A 15,769-nucleotide genomic window follows, 5' to 3' on the forward strand; every position below is an offset into this window, starting at 1 on the left:
TTAAAAATGCCATACTCAAAAGTTTTATAGAAGACTAACTTGTGGCATAGTCCAACCACGTTATGCATTTGGAAAAGGAGACCTCAGATTTTAAAAAAAAATACTTTACTAGTTTAGTTTAAAAAAAATTATTTCTGGGATGACTTTTAGGGAGTCAGGAAAGATTGCTCTCATATGTATTAATTTGTAAGAGGGAGACAATCTGAATTTAAACAGACATACTTGGCACTCTCGGAACAGCTTTTCCCAGAGAGCATTGGACTCTTTCATGGTCTAGACTAGATACCTAAGTAAACAGTTACTAAAATAATATTGTCTTCTTATCTTTATCTACATTCATGGCCTCAGCAGTCCATGTCACTTCTCTTGTTGTCCTTCCCTGCCTAGTTCACCTCTATGGCTGATTGCCAGTTCCTAATCTTTTTTTCTCCTGTTTGCATCTTCATTAGGTCACCTTTTTATCCAAAACATACTGACTTGAAATGGAAACTTTTTCTGTAGCTTTCTTAGACTTTCAGTTTCAACTCATGCTCACTTGGGCCTGCTGTATAACCTGTATCACACTGTGGTTTTCCCCCACTTGCTGGACTAAAAGTAACTAAGTTAACTGCCTTTGTGGTTACTGAGTGGTGAGATTATTTTGGGCTGTGAGGACTGGGGGCAAGGTTAGGTTGGGGAGGGAGGTGAAATAAATTTCACAGCTGAAACTAATCTTTCGTTTTCAAGACTCAGAAGCACTGCAATCTAATTCTTGTTAGGACTAGAATTAATGTGTGTACCCACACATTATCTGGTTTTTAATTATTTGAAACAACTCAGAAAAAAAACATCAATGATTTAGGAGGGATAGAATTTCTTTTTATTCTTAGTTCCATATCTTAAAAATTACATCGTCTGCATTTTGAATAAGTGACAGGGTTGAGAAAGGTCACTTTTTCTGCTTTATAATCGCAAAAAACAAGCCAACTTTTAGTTTGCAAGTTTCAGATACAATAATAGTCCCGAAATCACCATGGTATAGCTGAAAACAATTCTGCCAGATAATGGATAGAGAGGAAAGGAAAAACTATGATTATTAGAAAATAGCAATATTTATTACAAATAACAGGCAATCGTGGGAAGTTATCAGCTATGAGTTTTAAAACCACAGAACTGTGGATATAAAAGGAAGGAGTGTGTGCATGGCTAACAGAGAAGGTGAAGAAAAGGTGTTATCAATGCAGAGTAGCAAGTCAACCCATTCACTGAGCAAACTAAAAGGTTCAACAGCCATTTATTTTAATGAAGTTAAAGATTCCCCCTTTCTTAAAGCATTCCAGGAATCCAGTGGGGGAAGATAAGCTAACATCATCTTTATCATATATCTGCAAAGGTTACAAAGACAGCCTGGAAAGCCTCTGCATGGTGAATGGAAGAGATATCACAGAACTGAATAACTGATTCTCATAATAATCTTGAATTAGGTTAGATCTTGACCTGCTTTTAGCCAGTTGATCTCTTTAAATATGTAGGGCTGTGCAATAAGCTTTTGGTTCTTCTGTAATGTTCTCGCATTTCTCTGGATATGACATATACCTGGTTTCTTTAAACATCACTGTGTTTCCTTTGAATAAGCAATAGGAATAAGGGAGACAAAAAGGGAATTAGTAAATGTTAAGACAGCATGGTTTTAAGGTTTTGATGGGTAACTTCAAGATACTTTCACAGAGCATATTGCTTTCAAGTTAGGGTTAAAATGAAACTTTCCATGTGGATAATGCAGAGGATGACATTCTTCCAGAGAAAAATAAGAATACTAAGTTTCCCTCTACGAGGCATCTTCCTTCAGGCACTGAGATTACAGCCATCCAATAAATGGGGATGAGCAGAAAGAGGAGACTTCAAAAGCTGGAAATATTCTTGGATAGCTAATTTTTGGCAAGTCTGGCAATGAGGTCTTTCCATTCTCCTCTTTTCTTTGTGATGTATGTAGGAGTGAGTAGCTGCAATAGTGATTCTGGCCGTTGCCTGAAGAAGTTCTGACACAAGGCCTCCGTGTTACATATCACATACATCCCACAGTCATAGCTGTTCTGTTGAGCAGGGGCTTTCTCTTCCACAAAGGCCAGTTTGTCTCCTTTTCTGCCTAAGAAAGCCTCCAGTTTCTCTGCTACCTGCTTTGCATGGATCGAGTTGCTTCTGCTATGGGAATCATAATGAAAAAAGCTATTTTTATCTTGGACATAAACCAACAAACTCCAATGGGTTCCCCCAGCTGCCTCATTGGAATTATCATTGATGGCTAAAAATACAACTCTCTTGTTGGGGAGGTCCAAGGGTTCAAGGAACAAGGCAATCTCTGCTTTGTTGCTGGTACACTTGATGAACTGGGTAACTTCAGGGCTGATGAAGCAGACATGGTCAGAGCAGTCATGAAACTGACTGTTGGCAAAGTACTCAAAGGCAAATCCAATAATATGGTCATTGAGCCAGCTTGGGGGATCCAACAGCGAGACGTCTGATTGCCGCAGTAGACTGTCCATGTAACTCAAGACCACAGGGTCCATCTTGTACTGACCAGGGCTGATCAGAAATTCCAGTAGCTGAAGGAGAGGCAGAAGATAATATTTACTGCTGAATACGATACCTCGCTGTAAAATGGTAGCTACTCTTACAGTTTTTTTTTTTTTAAGATTAAATATAATTGTAAAGTTTTTGGCAATAATGCCTGGCTGGCTAAGAGTAAACATTCAAGAGATTCTAGCTTCTGGGTTGTATGTTAACAATTAGTTAAAATGAAAACTTTGGAAAATTTTCATGCTGAAACAGTAAGCATGAATTTTTATCTTCCTTTTTAAATACAGAGATCGGTTAAAATTATAACAAATGTTTTTCAAATTTCTTCGCATTAACCATATATTTGGTCCTTTAGTGAATATGCATGATAACAATGGCAAATTATTTTTACATTAAAGTGACTGTTCAAAGAGTCTAAAGAAAAATGTTGCTTATTAACAGGGGAAATAGTTTCCATTTTAACCTTTATTTTCAAGAGATAAGATAAAAATATTGCTTCCTCATTCCATAATGGAAAGTGACAGTAATTAGAGTTGTAGTTAAAAGGAACTACGGGGCGCCTGGATGGCTCAGCTGGTTAAGTGTCCAACTTCGGCGCAGGTCATGATCTCACAGTTTGTGGCTCCAGCCCCATGTCGGGCTCTGTGCTGACAGCTCAGAGCCTGGAGCCTGCTTCGGATTCTGTGTCTCCCTCTCTCTGTCTGCCCTTTCCCTACTTGTGCTTTCTCTCTCTCTCAAAAAATAAATAAATAGGGGCCCCTGGGTGGCTTAGTCGGTTGAGCGTCCGACTTTCGCTTANCTGTGAGCATGAGTGATCTATTACTTCTCATCCATTTCTCAGCTTTAACCTCAAGGGGTAAGATAAAGACTATGTAATATTTATAAGTTAGAAATTTTTATCATTGAAAGGTAGTAAGGCACAGGAATCAGGAGACCTGGATCTAGCCCTAGTTTTATCACAAAATTTAAATGATTTTGTCCTTGCTTTTGTTGTCTGTAAAAAGGGTATATATCTGCTTACGTGCCTCAGTGAGTTCCAAAAAGGCCAAATAATTTTACTTGAAGGTATTAAAAGAACATAAAATGTTGTAGCAATAACATTTATATTATTAACTCAATGGTATTAGTAAGATGATCAGAAAATCTACACAGTGCTCCACACCAGTGAAAGCAAGTAAAGTTTGGAAGCAAACATCTCTTCATATTATCTTGTCCAAACAAAAGCATGACTAACTTAGAGTACAGAGAGACAAAGTATATGATAAGATTAATATGCCCCTGATCACCAAAGGTAAGGTGCTAACAAAGGCAAGAAGTCTGATAAGTGTGGCAGGTAACATAATATTTGAGCCAGAGAGAGTTAACTGCTGTGCACTGACCTGGCAGCATTACAACATCACTAAAAATCACAAAGCAATAAACGGTCACATGCCGAGTGAGAGTATAAAACAAAGCATATTATAAGAAAATAATATCATTTCTGTGAAAGACTGGGGTAGAATAATCAATTAAATCAATTCTGGCCATTAGACCGGGTATTTTACCATTTGATTACACTACTAAAATAATAAAATTTTGTGGCACAGCCATTTTTCTGTAATCAAAACTCTGCAAAAACCTATAAGAAAAAAAGACCCTAAAGTAAATGAGGTAATTAAGAAGCACCGAAGATGGTTTTATGTGCATATAGTATATAATAATCTGAACTATTTCAGAAATAATATAAGGCCGTTTATGAGAAATATATATATACATACACAAAATAAGATGGCATGAACAAATCTTAAGATTTTCTTTTCTCTAAAAAAATTTTTTTAATGATTATTTTTGAGAGAGAGGCAGAGTGCAAGTGGGGGAGGGGCAGAGAAGGAGACAAAGAATCCAAAGCAGGCTCCAGGCTCTGAGCTGTCAGCGCAGAGCCAGATGAGGGGCTCGAAGCTACAAACCATGAGATCATGACCTAAGCCAAAGTTGGATGTTTAACTGATTGAGCCATCAGGTGGCCCTAAATCTTAAGATTTTCTTAAGAAAAGAGAATAACTTCAGGAGACATAAACTGGAGCCTGGAACAAAGTTTAACGAGGCATAGAGCACAGTTGCTATGGGTGGGCCACAAATTTGGCTCTAAGGTTTTTGGCAGCTAACCAGAGAGTATTAAGTTAAACATTCACAATGTCCACAAGGTAAAAACAAAGCAATTGCTCAGGAGAGGTAAAAGCATTCTTTGTATTAAGGTTAGACAGTTTTCTTTCAAGAAATTTTCCTTTTTTTTTTTTTTTAAATGCTTTATTTGTTTCTGAGAGAGAGAGAGAACTGGGGAAGGTCACAGAGAGAGGGAGATACAGAATCTGAAACAGGCTCCAGGCTCCGAGCTGGCAGTCAGCACAGAGCCCAACGGGGGCTCAAACCCATGAACCGTGAGATCATGACCTGAGCTGAAGTCGGAGGCTTAACCGACAAGCCACCCAGGTGCCCCAAGAAATTTTCCTAAAAGACATGGTATATCATAATGAATAATTCTTATGAGAGATGAAGTAGTCTCTTATAATTTGCCAGTCTGAAAGCAAATGAATAAACAGGAGTCTAGTAAAAACAAGTCTATGGAGGCTAGGAGCTCAGTTTGCTGCTGATCTGACTTAAGAGTAAATATGAAGATGGAATGACTGGAAAGTGGAATGACTGCTTGTGCATCAAGCAAGTCTCCCTCAATCTCTTCCCCCTGCTCTCAATGAGTAGTGGTGAGTACCAACCAGACTGTACTGCCTGGCAAATACCTGGAGACCTACTCTCTATACTGAAATCAGACCTACATCTTAACAGCCAACCCAACCAGGGACAGGAGCCTACAAAGAGAAGAGTGTCTGAAAAGACAGGCATCTCACCTTGGAGGGAGTGACATAAGTGGCCAACATTTCTTTCAGAAAATAGTTTGTCTTTTTCTAAGGGCTCCTTTAAAAATTTTTTCTTAATGTTTATTATTTATTTTTGAGAGAGAGCGAGCGAGCGAGCACGAGTGGAGGAGGGGCAGAGAGAGAAGAAGGAGACACAGAATCTGAGGCAGGCTCCAGGCTCAGAGCCCGACGTGGGGCTCGAACCCATGAACTGTGAGATCATGACCTGAGCCGAAGTCAGACGTTTAACCGACTGAGCCACCCAGGCACCCCCAGAAAATAGTTTTAGTGTTCTGTTTGATTTTGAAAACATCCAACATACAGACAATGGGTCAATCAGGATCTAGTTCTATTCCATCCAGCATGGTAGCAATAGTTTAACCCCAACAATTCTAAAGCAAATGGAACCAAACTAACCTTTGGCCAAAGCATTGTTAGCCAGGAAAAACTCTAAAATTCACATCTGAAGACTTGAATTTTAGACTGAATTCTGTTACTCATTGGCCGTATGATCATAAATAAACTACTTAATTTCTTTAAGCCTCAGTATCCTCTTCTGTAAAGTGAGAATATTAATACATGGCCTTTATCTTAGAGTATTTGTCAATATAAAATGAAGAAGCATTGGTAATTAAGATTTTAAAAAATATAACATAAAGTAGTATTTCCAGACATCTACTGTGTCACGAGGAAATTTATATCCCAGTAAGTGATAACTGTGATGTATTTCATTTAACAAATGTTTACTGAGTGCTTTCTCTTTGCTAGGGGTTGAAAATACAGGATGGGAATGAAATTGTCATAGTTTCTACCCTGGCTGAGCTTAAGCCCATTATGTTATAATGAACACATAGTGAATATACAATTCTTTTACTCAATAAACACCTACTGAGTACCTAATATTAGCTGCTGTGGGAGATACCAAAATGTATAAATGGCTTATAGTCAAGATCAGAAACCCACAAGGGGCAGAAATAAAATGTATGGGAATTCAGAAGAGGGAACAATCACTCCTGGCTAAGAGGGTGAAAGGGAAAGAGACCTGAGATCAGGAAAGAATTCAAAAAAAAAGTGGCATAAAAGCCAGCTCTTGAAAGGCAGGTAGAGTTAGATGTATGGAAAAGGGTTTTAAGAAGGTAAGAGAGGCAAGGGAAGTGCTTTTAGAGGCTTAGTCCAGTCTGGCTGGAATGAATTAGGAATAGGGGTACAGACGAAGGTCAGAGGAAGATTATTAGAAGCTAAATGGTAAAAGACTGAAGTACAGGTGGAAGAGTCTGGAATTTATAATGGAGGAAATGGGAATCCATTAATGGCAAGGCTGGTGCTTTAGGAAGTTTAATAATTCAGCCAAAGTACATAGGAGTACTTGGTAGGGAGAGCAACTGGTGGAAGTGATCAAGCAGATTTTTACTGAAACTGAAGGTAGGAGGAAATGACCTAAATTAGGGGAAATGGTAGTAGAAATGGGGAGGCAAGGAGGAAAGGTATTGTAGACAGAGACTAAATAAGTGATCAGAGAACAGCGGATAAGAGAATCATTAGGAAATCATCTGTGGGTTTTAGTTGGGGTGACCAAAAGGATGAAGACAATCCCATTACTAATAGAATAGGGATAAGGGAGACAGACAGGGATCCAGCAAAAGAACCAAGAACCATCTAGAATCATCCTAGGGATATTTCCTTTCTATACAGTGAGCACTGTGCTTGGCACATCTGAGGTACAATAAATGTTTGTCAGATGAATGACACATTTCAAAAAAGAATCAGAAAATATAGATTAGGGGAAAAAAGAGAAAAAAGTCCTCTTAAGATGTCTGCATTGTCTGTAACATCCCCTTTTCTGCTTTGGTTTTGTGTTTTGTCTTTTCTTCTCTGTTACTTAATGATAATAAGGTCTATGTACTTGGCCTTGGTGGGTGGTAAAGAAGACTGGAGAGTGAACTGGGAAGACAATAACCTCCTCATACTTCTATTTGTAAAGTCCTACAAAATATATTATAGTTCTATGTTTTGGGGCTAGGAGGCTTTGGGTCCAGCCTCTGACTTTGCCACTTGCCTAGGTATGTGAAACTGGGCAAGTTATTTATTCTCTTTCTGGGCCTCATTTTCCTCATCTTTAAAATGAGATAACAATAATACCTGCCTCACAGGATTGTTACACGAAATAAAAACATGAGAGAAAACACTCAGCATGTCATCTAACATATATAGCAGGCTCTCAAAAAGAGTTTTCTTCCTTGCTCCCTGTATTTGGGCTGGTAATAATGGGCCTTAGAAATTTCTTGAAAATAAAACACATTTGTCTTTTTCATGAGGCCAGAAAATCATCAAGGATAGATTTAGCTAGGGCAGGACTCTGTGCTCTGTGCTTTACCTTTGGCAGAAGAAGGGTGAATGCTAACTCCAGAGACAACTGTTCTCTCGACCTGAGTGGAGCAATGATGTTAATATATTGTCAGTATACACATACCCTGCAATAACAGTTTATGACATCTCCCACTTCTACAGCTAACTGAAGCTAAATTGAATCCATAGTATAGAATAATTCCTAAACAAAGTCTTAATTTTAGCAAAAGGAAGATACTTTTTCATATTAATCGTAAAATCCTTAGAATGTATATTACTAGAATATTTGTTATTCAAAAAAAAGGTAATTACATAAAAGGTAATAAAAACTACCTTAAAGGGAAAATTTACAATTCAATAGAAGCCAATCTGATTACCTGCTGATATAAGTAAAGGAAGCTGCTGGCTCAGTAAAAAACCACTAGGTTGGACGTCAGTTTCAACAAACTATGTTCTAAAGGAGTGCTGTTCAATAGTACTTTTGATGATTATGGAAATGTTCCTTACTGGCAATGTCCGATACAGTAGTCACTTGCCACATGTGGCTATTGAGCACTTGAAATGTGGCTTGTAAGACTGTGACACTGAATATTTAATTTTAATTTAAACTTAAATTTAAATATCTACATGTGGCTACTGGCTACTATTTTAGACAGCACAGTTCCACAGATTCCATAGGTATTTCTTGAAAGAAAAAAATAAGTTCATATGGTTAAATAGGTTAGAGAATTGCTGCACCCTAAAACTCTTTATTGAAGGTTCATAATGCACACAATCATATTAGAGGCTAGAAGTTTTGTAATAAGGAAATGTAACTTTTCTTGGTCTCATTTTTCCCCCCAAACTCATTTGACTGTGAGACACTTTTTTTTTTTTAACAGAATATCTATTAATACCTTATTGGCTATGTAGTGAAGTTTGAGATATGCTTGCTGAGTTATTTAATAAATGGCAGTGAGTCAACATGTTAATCATTTGATAAAAAAAAAGTTAGATCTCAGCCTCATACCTTATATCAAATCATATTTTAGGTGGAGTAAAATTTAAATATTAAGAAAAGAAAAATAATAGAAGAAAGTGGAGCTAAATACACTTACGCGACTGGCCAATAAATGCATGAAAAGATACTCAACACTTTGCTAGTAATCAAAGGAAATCAAGTTAAAGCAAGATTTTATTTTTCACCTATCAAAATAGCAAAGATGAGGAAAACTGATAATAACTAGCATTGCGGAGAGACCATGGGAAAATAGGCATTCTCACTGTTGACAGGAGTATAAACAAATATAAGCTTTTTGAAGCATAATTTGCCATTATATTTTAATTCTTAAGAAATGTCTACGTGAAAGTATTACATTTTCAGAAATCTAAGGGAAATATTAAGAATGTGTGCAAAAATTTAAGAAGGATGCTCAGCACAGCAGTATTTATAATAGAAAAACTGAAACAATCTGAAAGTTCAAAAGAGGACTTATTTAAGTAATAGATTTTCATACAATGAAATATTTTCAGTCATTAAAAAATAAAGTTGTAGATACAAATTTATTGTCATGGAAAGATGTATATGATATGCTATGAAAAGGAAGTTTATATAAAAATTTATACAAGAAAAATATACACAAAAATAATCAAGAATGATAGCCAAGTTTAAACATAGTTTTAAAAAGAGAATTATTAATACTTCATAACTTTTTTCCTTCTACCTTTTAATACTGTTTGCTTTATATTTTCCCCCTTTCTTTTTATAATGAGTATATAACCAACAAATACAGTTATTTCCATTCAGGAAACAAAAGATATACCATCTCCCACTCTTAAACTGACCTAAAATATGTCTGTTTCTTCAACTCACTGATCTCTTCTGTCCTCTGGAAAATAAGAAAAAACAAAAGAGAGAAAGTCTAATCTCTCTTCTATAAATCTTCAAACACAAAGATATAAAATTAATCTGTTTACTAAAATTAGATTATGTCCAACTTCTAATGTATGATTCCATTTGCAATTTTACAAAAAGAATCAAATCCAAAGATCAAATGTGCTTTTCATGGCAGCATAAGCAGAAATATTTTCAGGAAGGAAGTTCAAACTTTTTTTTGGGGTTTCAATTTCCCCCTATTAAATGTTTCCTTTTAATGCTAGCCTAAACCTAAAGATCTGTAAAAAGTGGAATGTAAAAATTACTATCAAGACTTATATATCCCTCTTGAGGGCAGAGATTATTATATTTTACTCATCCCCGTTTCTCTAGTGCTTGACAAACTGGGGAATATTTAATAAATGTTTTTCCTGAATAAAATACAGAAGTAAAATACATTTTGAAACACTTCTCCTAAAATACAAAATTGTTATAAATAGAAAGATTTCTAAATTTTATAAATTATTTATAAACTGAACACTATTCCTCTTGACATCAATATTTTACAAATAGAGGAATTCAGCTCTCAAAGTAGAAAAAAACCACCGGTATGATGATTATGCTTGTTAACTCTACTATCATAATACTTAACTTTTAAGTGTTTTAAGTATAAATTCCATTTGGTCCTGCCTTGGGCCAGGGAGATAAACCAGATGATATTCTAGAATTTGTTCTAGCACCAAGGTTCTCTATTTACTGCTTTGTTACTAGGCATAGTATCAATGGCTAAGAGGTCATTGACCATGAAAATAATTTTATTTTCAGTCTCCTGTTTCTAACTCAAAGGTTCCATTTCTAACTGCACAATTTTTTCCTTACTATAAACTTGATGTAAATACCAGCCTTTTCTTAAACTGTGTTTTGCTTAAAATCTTCTGAGAAATGACTTTATACAATTGCAAAATTTGAAATATCTGGGGTTGTAAAGAGAGCGTATAGGGAGGCCAATAGGTTTAATGAGAGGTTTGAGCAAGATAACATTTTATGAAGAAGTGGACAGAATTTTATTTTATTATATGTATAAACAAATTAAAGCTAGTAAGGTATGATCAAGCTGAAGTTATAATCTGCCTGATTTCATAAATAACCACTGTGTTCAGCATACAATAACAATATGCAAACACAGTTTGAAAGAGTATGAAAAACTCATCACGTTTTAATCTTATTTGTCCTGTAGATTTCAAAGCCTAGTAAATTATTTTTTTCATAGATAGTTAAGAGGTAAATTGTTATTACAAACTCCTAATTAATGAGTTTCAAAAACATGCTTGGCACAAGTTTTTTTATATATTTATTTTAAGAGAGACAGAGACACAGCAAGTTGGGGAGGGGCAGAGAGAGGGGGAGGGAGAGAGGGAGACAGAGAGAGAGAGAGAGAGAGAGAGAGAGAATCCCAAGCAGGCTCCACACAGCCAGTGCAGAGCCTGACTCGAGGCTATAACCCATGAGGCCAAGCGATCATGACCTGACCTGAAATCAAGAGTCAGCTTGGTTAACTGACTGAGTCACCAAGGTGCCCCAGGGCTCAATAAATGTTTAATGAATGAATGAATAAATAATGAATTTACTGTATTGTCCTGATAGGAAAGCAGGATCTGAAGGGACCCAATTATACATAGAGAATTTTCTGTCTTAGAAATTTGTCTTTAACTGTTAACATAAATATTTGTGTTACTTGACCAAATTTGAATTATATGTTATTAAATAGGGCTAAACATTTCCAGCAACTATTTATTTTAGCTGCTAATGTAAAGTGTCAAGTTGCTACAACAAATAGTAGTGAGAAAATTAGAGCCAACTAAGGCCAGAAATCCCCACGCTATTGCTTTGAAGGAGTACTTGAACATACCACTCTACTCTGAGAGAGTATTTATTTATTCACTGTCCATAAGGAAAGGAAGTTCTCAAGTTTTTAAACCTGTAATCTAGATGCTTGAAACTAATAATTGTAAATGAGACAATTTTTTTTCAGTATCAGGACTGTGTTTTGGTGCTTTCATAACAGATAAAGGTGTGGAAAGGGTAGCCATTTAATTAGAAGCCAGAGAAAGGAAATTTCTGAGGTCTTTTGTAATAAAAATTCTTAAAAAGCTTCAAAAATTTCAAATATTCTTTCTGCTTTCAGATAGACCTGTTTCCCTGTTCCCCTAAAAAGGCGACAGACATATGAACCTCAACCTCTATATAAAGTTGATTTTCAGTTTGTTAAACCGTATCACTATCCAAATGTTCTCCAAAAGTTAGATGGACAAGATCAATACAGGCTAGTCATGCTGAAGAAAGTAGTCTGTCAGAGAATCTGGTTCAGAGAGTTAACTTTATACTCCCTATTTGGATTAGTAATATTTGGACCCCATAATTAATTTCTTGAATATGTTTAACAAAGCACATATAAGTTGGGAACTAGCTGGAATTTGGGCAGTAAATTTTGCATAGTTTGGTTTTGATCAGTTTCTTAGAAAAATTTTTTTTTTGTTTTAACATTTACTTATTATCGAGAAACAGGGAGAGACAGAGCATGAGCATGGGAGGAGGAGAGAGAGGGGGAGACAGAATCCCAGAGCAGGCTCCAGGCTCTGAGCTGTCAGCACAGAGCCCGATGCAGAGCTCAAACTCACGAATGGTGAGATCATGACCCGAGTTGAAGTCAGACACTCAACCAACTGAGCCATCCAGGCGCCCCAAGTATAGATCAGTTTCTAAAGAGACAGGTTATCTGGGCGTTGAGGACTTCCTTCCTTCTTGTTTGCTAATGCAGTTTACTTATCCAAGAGGTTTAAGGGATTGACAAGGAGAGAGAAATCTTGACCTTAAAAAGTCAGAAATGTAGGATTTACATGTGTAGATGGAATTTAACTAAGAAAGGTCTTATCAACACCTGGGAACCTATACATTTGGTAAAGCCACTGGCTATCAGAAGTACTAACATTATCACTTAGAACACAAAAGAATGGGCTAGCCTCTTGACAAGTAAAATGCTAATGGATCTCCACATTAGTGAGCTCATCTCTGTAGAAAGGTATGTAATTAAGTTCAATTTATGTTTCTTTAGACTGGTCAGTCACACTGGTGAAACAAAGGAACTCAGCAGACCCGTTAGAGATCACTTTATAGTAAAATTTAGTTAAAAATTATTTATTTATTGGTCCGGTCTTTTCATTCCTATCTTCTCTTTTGACAATCCAACCTACACATTACTGCTAGATTAATTTTTCAAACAGAACTCTAATACTCCAAAAATATTAACATCTCTCCATTATTTGCCAAATTAAGTTCAATTACACCTTGGCATTCAATGATTTCCACAAAAAGAGCCCCAGCCTATCTTTCCCAATTTATTTCCTAGTACTGCTCCTACATAAATAGGCACAAGCTTAGTACTCCTGCAGGCCCAAATTATTAGGCAACTGTGGATTAGTACTGGTTGCTGCCCCTATCATATTAGAGGAGAAGAAAATAGCCAGTTCCCTTACTTCCACAGAGAGGCTCGGAAATGAACACTACTCTAGTACTTTTCTGAAACAGAGAAGTGATCTGTCATACTCTTGCTTAAAACTATTACAGTCAGCTTTTTATAAATCAGAGGCCAGGATGTGGCTAGAATTAGGGTTCCATGAACTTGGACTGGGGAAAAAAATGCATTCTTGATTTTTAGTAATCTCTAGCTGAAATTTAGCATTTTCTTCAATAAGTATATACTAATCCACAGTAGCATTAGCATTCCTTATGCTTTGTCACCAATAGAAATGACATTTTCGTATCACATTGAAGTTACTATAGGTATCTCAAAATATAACTTATACTCATCACTGTCTTGAAATTACGTAATTAGACCTGCTGCCAGATGTTATTTAATGCATAGAGAAGCACAAATAAACCTACATCATACAGTTGTTTTAATATTTTTAAAACTTTCAATAAAATTGGTTTTATTTCTTTGCATTTTATTTTATACATTTAAAACTATTATTCTGAGATAGGGTTCACAGGCCAGGCTGCTAAAGAAGTCCCGTGGTGCAAAAAAGGTTATTTTATTTTTGTTTTTTATACCTATTAATTGCTTATAGTAGATTATCTGAACACTTTAGCATGGAATTCAAGGATCTTCAGAATCTATTCACACCCAATTTATCATTTTTATCTCTGCCCCACCCTACTCTCCATATTAAGCCCGAGTCATACCAGACAACAGTAACTGTCTCTTATTTGGAGGCAGATAGACAGGTTTTTGAATTAGCCCTAGTTAATAGACGGTAGCCGTGCACTCACTGGCTTTGGCATTGCCTTATACAGACCTCTCTGCTTGCCAAGTGAATTATTCTTTTTAAAGATTTGTTTTCCCTAATACTATGAGGTCTTAATGGGGCTATATCCTAACTATCTTTATACCTCATTCTTAACTTAAATGATTGATGAAATGAATAATAAAAGACAGATTCTAAATTGGCAAGACACTGTATGCAGTAATCTCCAGGGGAGTAAAGTTAGTCTTGAATCTCAAATTGACATAGCTCTGATCTTTTTTTGGGCGACAGAAATCAAGATACCCTTGATTCAGCCCTAAGGCTGGATCCCGAGCTGATAAATGCTGGCTAGCAGGGAAAGGGAGAGAAAAGAGAGCCCTAACTGAGGTGGACTTCACTGAGGGATGTAACTGTGTTGAAGGGAAAGGCAAAAATGACATCTTTTTTCCCATTTCCCAGAGTGGTTATCCAAAACTTCCATCACTCTGCTCAAGCTTCTCATTCCATCCCCACTCTCTGTCATCAAATAACTCTCATCTTAATGTTACTGAACCAACGGCATCAACTTCCTGCCCCTCCTTACTTCCCATCCTTTCCTTTGGTGGTTCTCAACCCTCAGCATTAGTCACCTCAGGAGCTTTAAAAAAAACAAAACAAACTGATGCCTGGGCCCTAACCCCACAGTTTATTTAATCGGTCTTGGTTGGAGCAACAGCATTTTTGTTTTTTAAACTTCTCAGCTTATTCTAACGTGCATACAAGGTTGAGTTCCACTAGAGCTCCTGAAGCTGTCAATCAGCCATCCTTCTCCATGAATTGTCCACTTCTGGGTTCCACGGTACTGGACCGCTTGTATGGCTAAGTCTCCCACCTTTAAAGAAAACATTCTTGCGGCCCACATTCCCGCCCCTCATCTCTCTCACGATCTTTACTATGATGCTTTTTTTTTTTATGATGCTTCTTTTAATGGGTAATCTACACCGATGGCTTCCACAAGCTATATGCTATTCCTCTTTTTACTCTTAACAGCCAAATACTATGATTGGCTTTGGTGCCCGTCATTCTGTTTGTCTCCTCTCCTATTTCTCTGACCAGTATAAATTTTTAGCGACCAGAGGCTCCTTAGCCTTTTGACACAACAGTGGCCACAAGGTCACCTTGGAAAAGGTTTCCCCAAGTCCTTCCATACAATCAGGGGCCCCTCTTCTATGCTCAAAGGGGACCCTGTGGGTTTCTTTTTTCCCTCTTGTAATTTTACTTTATTACCACTGCGGATTCTCTCAAAGTCTCCCATGTAACACAGCACTTCAGAGCGCCGAAACTGTTTCATTTGCTTCTGACTTCCTAGAGTCTAAAGCACCAAAAAGCGCTCAGTAAAAAAGTCCGAGGAATGAATGGAAAGTGAGACTTCGGAAACGGGAGGTCGGGGGCGGGGAAACGCGAGAGGAGAGGGCGTGTGTGTGGGAAGGGGCGGGGGCTAAGAGGGGCGGCGCTGAGAATCCTGCGCCAGAACTGGGGAGGGGGCAAGGCCACGCTAAGTCGGCTAGGGCCCCAGCGCGGCTCCGGGACGGGACGGACCGCCAGACCAACCGAAGTGGGGAGGCGGCTTCTTACCTGCCTCGGGCCTCACAACCCCAACCAGCCTTCAGGCACCTCAGTATTGGCCGGAAAGCGAGAGCTACAGTCGCAAACCCAGAGTTTTCTACCCCATCCTTGCGACATTCCTCTATCACAGTGAGACTCTGAGGCAGGGTTCCGAGCTCTGCCGTAAGGTGAGGAAGAAAAGTTTGGGCGGGGCCGCCTGGGGAGGAGGAATG

At 37.5% G+C, this 15,769-nt stretch overlaps 1 protein-coding gene across 2 annotated transcripts; it reads right to left on the minus strand.

Annotated features, from left to right (window-relative positions):
- Positions 1-1,256: 1,256 nt before the first annotated feature.
- On the minus strand, positions 1,257-15,711 carry SENP8 (SUMO peptidase family member, NEDD8 specific). Of its 2 annotated transcripts, XM_077748532.1 has the most exons (3): positions 15,567-15,711; positions 7,822-7,873; positions 1,257-2,582 (listed from the first exon to the last, which is right to left on the minus strand). In XM_077748532.1, exon 3 carries the CDS (start codon positions 2,544-2,546, stop codon positions 1,908-1,910), a length of 639 nt encoding a protein of 212 aa, XP_077604658.1. In that variant the 5' UTR covers positions 2,547-2,582; positions 7,822-7,873; positions 15,567-15,711; the 3' UTR covers positions 1,257-1,907. The 2 variants fall into 2 exon arrangements, with proteins under 2 accessions (XP_077604658.1, XP_077604651.1); XM_077748525.1 differs by lacking the exon at positions 7,822-7,873.
- Positions 15,712-15,769: the final 58 nt, after the last annotated feature.

This window comes from Crocuta crocuta, unplaced genomic scaffold (genome assembly GCF_008692635.1).
Source record: "Crocuta crocuta isolate KB4526 unplaced genomic scaffold, BGI_CrCroc_1.0 scaffold130, whole genome shotgun sequence".
Classification (NCBI taxonomy): domain Eukaryota; kingdom Metazoa; phylum Chordata; class Mammalia; order Carnivora; family Hyaenidae; genus Crocuta; species Crocuta crocuta.

What these genes read in the sequence shown, in the direction of transcription:
- SENP8 (XM_077748525.1), bottom strand. Translation starts at nt 2,546, where the DNA reads ATGGACCCTGTGGTCTTGAGTTACATGGACAGTCTACTGCGGCAATCA.